This window comes from Oncorhynchus masou, chromosome 24, assembly GCF_036934945.1.
Source record: "Oncorhynchus masou masou isolate Uvic2021 chromosome 24, UVic_Omas_1.1, whole genome shotgun sequence".
Lineage (NCBI taxonomy): Eukaryota > Metazoa > Chordata > Actinopteri > Salmoniformes > Salmonidae > Oncorhynchus > Oncorhynchus masou.
In genome coordinates, this window is record NC_088235.1 from 110,397,893 (window position 1) to 110,405,392 (window position 7,500).

General features: G+C 49.8%; 1 protein-coding gene across 1 annotated transcript; it reads left to right on the plus strand.

Annotated features, from left to right (window-relative positions):
* Positions 1–5,858: 5,858 nt before the first annotated feature.
* LOC135511514 (salivary glue protein Sgs-3-like) lies at positions 5,859–6,659 on the plus strand. Its single transcript, XM_064933004.1, has one exon. It carries the CDS (start codon positions 5,859–5,861, stop codon positions 6,657–6,659), a length of 801 nt encoding a protein of 266 aa, XP_064789076.1.
* The last annotated feature ends 841 nt before the right edge of the window (positions 6,660–7,500 follow it).

A 7,500-nucleotide genomic window follows, 5' to 3' on the forward strand; every position in this document is an offset into this window, starting at 1 on the left:
CCTCTCTCTCTCTCTACCCCTCTCTCTATCTACCTCTCTACCCCTCTCTCTCTCTCTCTCTCTCTCTCTACCTCTCTCTCTCTACCTCTACCTCTCTCTCTCTCTACCTCTATCTACCTCTCTCTCTCTATCTACCTCTCTACCTCTCTCTCTCTGTCTCTACCCCTCTCTCTCTCTCTCTCTCTCTCTCTCTCTCAGCACCCTCCACCCTCTGTTTCCAAGGTTACAGTGTTTCCACTCCCTCCAAATAGCTGCTCGTGCTAAGAGCAGTATGTTCAGGTGAGCCGGTCGTGATTATGACAGGTTGGGCGCAATGTGTTAATTAAGCTTTCTGTGGATCAAACTCAGGATCTGTGGACCCCCTTACTGCCCATCTCTCTACTCTGCTTAACATTCCCTGTACTCTACATAACACCCAAACGTGTATGTATATACTGTACCCTATTGCATCATTATGTAATAAATGTATCACTAGCCACTTTAAACTATGCCACTTTGTTTACATACCCTACATTACTCATCTCATATGTATATACTGTACTCGATACCATCTACTGCATCTTGCCTCTGCCGTTCTGTACCATCACTCATTCATATATCTTTATGTACATATTCTTTATCCCTTTACACTTGTGTGTATAAGGTAGTTGTTGTGGAATTGTTAGGTTAGATTACTCGTTGGTTACTGCTGCATTGTCGGGACTAGAAGCACAAGCATTTCGCTACACTCGCATTAACATCTGATAACCATGTGTATGTGACAAATATATTTGATTTGTTAGCCTGAGTTCTGAGCAGCTATACACACTGGGTATTCAGGGGGGGAGGGGGGTTCTACTCTGACATGGAATTGTTATAAAAAAAGATCTATAAAAAAATGATTTGATAAAATATTGAATTTGGCCTTCTATAGCCCAGAGAAACACATTGAATAACACGTTCATAAATGGCAAAAAAGACAGTCAATCTAGGAGATATAAGAAAACTCAGGAAATATATCTATCTATTTTTTTACACACATTTAACCCCTTTTTTGGGTGGAACAAAACGACCTTCGTACTTCCATTCATTTTTTACAACCGGTACAGTTACCTTTAAACGAGTCCCGTGACACTTGTGGGGGTCGTAGAGCAGAACGGAGAACACCCTCGTGTTTGTGAGAGTCTCGTCTTTTCACAGATGAAAATGATGATGTCATAATATGTTTGTTTTTTGTGAGAAGACCGGTTTTCAGGATGTCTCACGCTCTGACAAACAACCGCTCTGGCTCCATCACCGTTCTGACAAACAACCGCTCTGGCTCCATCACCGTTCTGACAAACAACCGCTCTGGCTCCTTCACCGTTCTGACAAACAACCGCTCTGGCTCCATCACCGTTCTGACAAACAACCGCTCTGGCTCCATCACCGTTCTGACAAACAACCGCTCTGGCTCCGTCACCGTTCTGACAAACAACCGCTCTGGCTCCGTCACCGTTCTGACAAACAACCGCTCTGGCTCCATCACCGTTCTGACAAACAACCGCTCTGGCTCCATCACCGTTCTGACAAACAACCGCTCTGGCTCCATCACCGTTCTGACAAACAACCGCTCTGGCTCCATCACCGTTCTGACAAACAACCGCTCTGGCTCCATCACCGTTCTGACAAACAACCGCTCTGGCTCCATCACCGTTCTGACAAACAACCGCTCTGGCTCCATCACCGTTCTGACGAACAACCGCTCTGGCTCCATCACCGTTCTGACAAACAACCGCTCTGGCTCCATCACCGTTCTGACAAACAACCGCTCTGGCTCCATCACCGTTCTGACAAACATCCGCTCTGGCTCCATCACCGTTCTGACAAACATCCGCTCTGGCTCCATCACCGTTCTGACAAACATCCGCTCTGGCTCCATCACCGTTCTGACAAACAACCGCTCTGGCTCCTTCACCGTTCTGACAAACAACCGCTCTGGCTCCTTCACCTTTCTGACAAACAACCGCTCTGGCTCCATCACCTTTCTGACAAACATCCGCTCTGGCTCCATCACCGTTCTGACAAACAACCGCTCTGGCTCCATCACCGTTCTGACAAACAACCGCTCTGGCTCCATCACCTTTCTGACAAACATCCGCTCTGGCTCCATCACCGTTCTGACAAACAACCGCTCTGGCTCCTTCACCGTTCTGACAAACAACCGCTCTGGCTCCATCACCGTTCTGACAAACATCCGCTCTGGCTCCATCACCGTTCTGACAAACATCCGCTCTGGCTCCATCACCGTTCTGACAAACATCCGCTCTGGCTCCATCACCGTTCTGACAAACAACCGCTCTGGCTCCTTCACCGTTCTGACAAACAACCGCTCTGGCTCCTTCACCTTTCTGACAAACAACCGCTCTGGCTCCATCACCTTTCTGACAAACATCCGCTCTGGCTCCATCACCGTTCTGACAAACAACCGCTCTGGCTCCATCACCGTTCTGACAAACAACCGCTCTGGCTCCTTCACCGTTCTGACAAACAACCGCTCTGGCTCCTTCACCTTTCTGACAAACAACCGCTCTGGCTCCATCACCGTTCTGACAAACAACCGCTCTGGCTCCATCACCGTTCTGACAAACAACCGCTCTGGCTCCATCACCGTTCTGACAAACATCCGCTCTGGCTCCGTCACCGTTCTGACAAACATCCGCTCTGGCTCCGTCACCGTTCTGACAAACAACCGCTCTGGCTCCATCACCGTTCTGACAAACAACCGCTCTGGCTCCATCACCGTTCTGACAAACATCCGCTCTGGCTCCGTCACCGTTCTGACAAACATCCGCTCTGGCTCCGTCACCGTTCTGACAAACAACCACTCTGGCTCCATCACCGTTCTGACAAACAACCGCTCTGGCTCCATCACCGTTCTGACAAACAACCGCTCTGGCTCCATCACCTTTCACCACAGACGTGGAAGTGCCACAGAGGTGGATGAGGTGGATTGAGATGCAGCCAATGCAAAAAATAACAGATCTCTAGTTTAAACTGACGGCTTTTTAATGTAGATTTAATGTAGATTTTTGTATTATGTTACTTGGATTGACACACCGGTGTGTCAACAGACTAGAGGGGGTTATTTACCCCTCGGCAGTCAGCACACCCCATTCTCCTCATGTTCAGTCTCATTAAAGTGTATTTACAACACTCTGAACAATCCTGAGTGTTTGAACAAGTGTACAAAACAGTATAGTGCATATACACCGAGTGCACAAAACATTAGGAACACCTGCTCTTTCCATGACGTAGACACCAGGTGGAAGGTGTTCTTAATGTTTTGTACACTCAGTGTATAGAGGAGACTTTGTTTTAGTAATACCAGCTGTATTGTAGATTGTATGTAATGTATACAGACATGGGAAGCAGGGGACGCAGGGGGCCTCATCAGCCAAATAAACAGTCAGAAGGTCAGGAAGGGGACTGTGTCCATGGTGAACCCCACCACCCACCCCTTCACCTCCAAATCCTCCAGCCCCCCAGCCATCTACCCCCACCCCCCACCCCACCCATACAACTCCTTCAACCCCCAGGCCCTCATTCCTCCAGCCCCCCAGCCATCTACTCCCCCCACCCCTACAACTCCTTCAACCCCCAGGCCCTCATTCCTCCAGCCCCCAGCCATCTACTCCCCCACCCCTACAACTCCTTCAACCCCCAGGCCCTCATTCCTCCAGCCCCCTAGCCATCTACTCCCCCCACCCCTACAACTCCTTCAACCCCCAGGCCCTCATTCCTCCAGCCCCCCAGCCATCTACTCCCCCACCCCTACAACTCCTTCAACCCCCAGGCCCTCATTCCTCCAGCCCCCAGCCATCTACTCCCCCACCCATACAACTCCTCCAACCCCCAGGCCCTCATTCCTCCAGCCCCCAGCCATCTACTCCCCCACCCATACAACTCCTCCAACCCCCAGGCCCTCATTCCTCCAGCCCCCCAGCCATCTACTCCCCCCACCCATACAACTCCTCCAACCCCCAGGCCCTCATTCCTCCAGCACACTTGCACACTCTTGCCTGCATCGAGCTGCTGCTGTAGGGTGTAATCATTAGTTCAACAGTTGCAAACGAGAGTTTCTATTTGACAAATTCAAGTATGTTTATCCCCGTTTTGTTCTGTTTGCTTCTGTTTAAAAAACCTTTTTCACTTGTGTTGTTAGGAAGGATAGATATTTCCGTAGTTGGTAGACAACTTGTTTTTCTCCAAAGTGACCATCACCATTCAGACAGCCAGGGAGATGTGGTTGTTTGTTTAACTTGTCTATATCAATCTGCTTTTCCAGTTGAAAATTAAACCTGTAAGATTGTGAGTTTGTGATTAGAGATCGCAGAAGAGGAAAAACATTCTCAGGATTCCTACGACACTGGGACGCGACAATGCCACCCTGTGTCCACTCGGGCCCGGGCCGGACCTGGAAGATGTGCCTTGACAAGTCACCTACACTATCTGCTCCTCCATCTCTCCCTACCTTTTTTCATGTTTCCCCTGTTCCCCAGGGGGAGGAATGTCTCACTGGACTAAGTCGTATTCTCTGGAACACTGCGGGACCAAATCGGAAAGCGGTGCGACCAAATTGCTCCCTGTGGCCGTAAGCTGTGTATGTGAGTATGTGTAGGAGGCGGCAGCATTGTATCAGTGTGTTTACAGAGGAAACTAGCCAAGCCCCCACACCACCACCACCACCCATCCTGAATGCATACAACAACACAACACAACGCCACATCCAAGGCGATAATTACGCCTGCTCTGTGTCCTTGTTAAGGGGCAGGTTGACAAGTGATCTTAAAAAGGGACAACGTTCTCTCTCTCACACTAAAAAAATACTAAATTCTAATGTGGTAGAAAATACGAAAGTATTCACTGTAGTGTGTCCTGCAGTGTTTACAGTTAACTATAGTTTAAATACTGCAGAAAAAGAAAACTGTCGTATAAACTATCGTAATCAATACAGTGTTTTGCGGATCGTAGTATACTGTAATATTTACTGTAATGTTTTTGCGGACATTACTGTAGTATACTGTAGTATTTATTGTAATGTTTTTGCAGACATTACTGTAGTATTTACTGTAATGTTTTTGCAGACAGATACTGTAGTATACTGTAATATTTACTGTATTCATTTTTACGGACTGTAGTATACTGTTGTATATACTATAGTGTTTATGCAGACATTTCTGTAGTATTTACTAAAGTGCTTTTGTTTTATTATCTTTGACATAGAAGTGGAGGATATCTCCTCTAGGAATCCCCACTGAAGAAATACTAAAAAACCTTTTTCCATAACCTGTAAGTAAGTAAGTAGGTCTGCATTCTGAACAGAGAGTTCAGAGCTTCTGCTCTTCTCTATAACCTGTAAGTAAGTAGGTCTGCATTCTGAGCAGAGAGTTCAGAGCTTCTGCTCTTTTCTATAACCTGTAGGCAACTCAATACGTGGTCTATACTTGGTGTGTAGTTTCTCACTTTATGGGTGGGCACAAACTGCGATATGTGGGTGGGGAAAGAGCAAGCTATATGCAAATTAAAAACCTGTATTATTTACGATAGTTTTCTGCAGTATACTACTGTTTACTCTAAAATGATATGTTACGTACTGTAGTATTCTATAGTAAACTGTAGTATTTTTTTCATGTCGGCTGTTAACCCCATCAAATACAGGGGGAACTGAGGCTCCACTAGTGCTGCCACTGTCGGTAAATTCACCTCACAAAACAATTTCCCCTTTTCGTTTCCATAGTAGCGAGAAGAAGCCAAACAAACTGTCAAACGTTGATTCATTTTCTTTTCCTCCAGTCCCGGACCGAACCCTGTCAGAGAGGTGTTCCAGAGACAGCCAGATGAGGTGTGTGTGGCCTGGACTCCTCAACCACAGCACCAAGCCCAACACCAGTACCAAGCACAGCACCAAGCCCAGCACCAAGCCCAGCACCAGCAGCAAGCCCAGCACCAAGCCCAAAACCAGCACCAAGCCCAGCACCAGCAGCAAGCCCAGCACCAAGCCCAAAACCAGCACCAAGCCCAAAACCAGCACCAAGCCCAGCACCAAGCCCAAAACCAGCACCAAGCCCAAAACCAGCACCAAGCCCAGCACCAGCACCAAGCCCAACACCAGCACCAAGCCCAACACCAGTACCAACCACAGCACCAAGCCCAGCACCAGCACCAAGCCCAACACCAGCACCAAGCCCAACACCAAGCCCAGCACCATGCCCAGCACCAAGCCCAGCACCAAGCCCAGCACCAAGCCCAGCACCAGCACCAAGCCCAGCACCAAGCCCAAAACCAGCACCAGCACCAAGCCCAAAACCAGCACCAAGCCCAGCACCAGCACCAAGCCCAACACCAGCACCAAGCCCAACACCAGTACCAACCACAGCACCAAGCCCAGCACCAGCACCAAGCCCAACACCAGCACCAAGCCCAACACCAAGCCCAGCACCAAGCCCAACACCAAGCCCAGCACCAAGCCCAGCACCAAGCCCAACCCCAGCACCAAGCCCAGCACCAGCACCAATCCCAGCACCAAGTCCAACACCAAGCCCAGCACCAAGCCCAGCACCAAGCCCAGCACCAGTACCAGTCCCATCCTCAGTCCCATCTTCAGTCCCAGCCCAACCAGGAACCAGACCTCCAGCTGACCACAGCCCACTCTCAACCAGGAACCAGACCCCCAGCTGACCACAGCCCACTCTCAACCAGGAACCAGACCCCCAGCTGACCACAGCCCACTCTCAACCAGGAACCAGACCCCCAGCTGACCACAGCCCACTCTCAACCAGGAACCAGACCTCCAGCTGACCACAGCCCACTCTCAACCAGGAACCAGACCCCCAGCTGACCACAGCCCACTCTCAACCAGGAACCAGACCCCCAGCTGACCACAGCCCACTCTCAACCAGGAACCAGACCCCCAGCTGACCACAGCCCACTCTCAACCAGGAACCAGACCTCCAGCTGACCACAGCCCACTCTCAACCAGGAACCAGACCCCCAGCTGACCACAGCCCACTCTCAACCAGGAACCAGACCCCCAGCTGACCACAGCCCACTCTCAACCAGGAACCAGACCCCCAGCTGACCACAGCCCACTCTCAACCAGGAACCAGACCCCCAGCTGACCACAGCCCACTCTCAACCAGGAACCAGACCCCCAGCTGACCCCAGCCCACTCTCAACCAGGAAACAGACCTCCAGCTGACCCCAGCCCACCAGGAAATAGACCTCCGCTCTGCTCCGCTCGCTTACCAAGAATAGGAGAGGAACTAACTGGGCCCATATTGTGTCTCCAAATCCCAGAAGGACAATAAATAAATGAGTATGTTTATAATCTCACATTGAGAGAACAATGAAGTTGGAGAGAGAGAGAGGGTCTCAACAGTGTGTTCAGTAAAGGGTGTCTGACTGTCAACAAACAGAAACCAGTAGTAGTCTATATGTCTACTGACACGATGAGGCCTGCCCTATAAGCAGCCGTGAGAC

Excerpts from the sequence above, each read along its gene's own strand:
- LOC135511514 (XM_064933004.1), top strand. The coding sequence starts at position 5,859 with ATGAGGTGTGTGTGGCCTGGACTCCTCAACCACAGCACCAAGCCCAAC.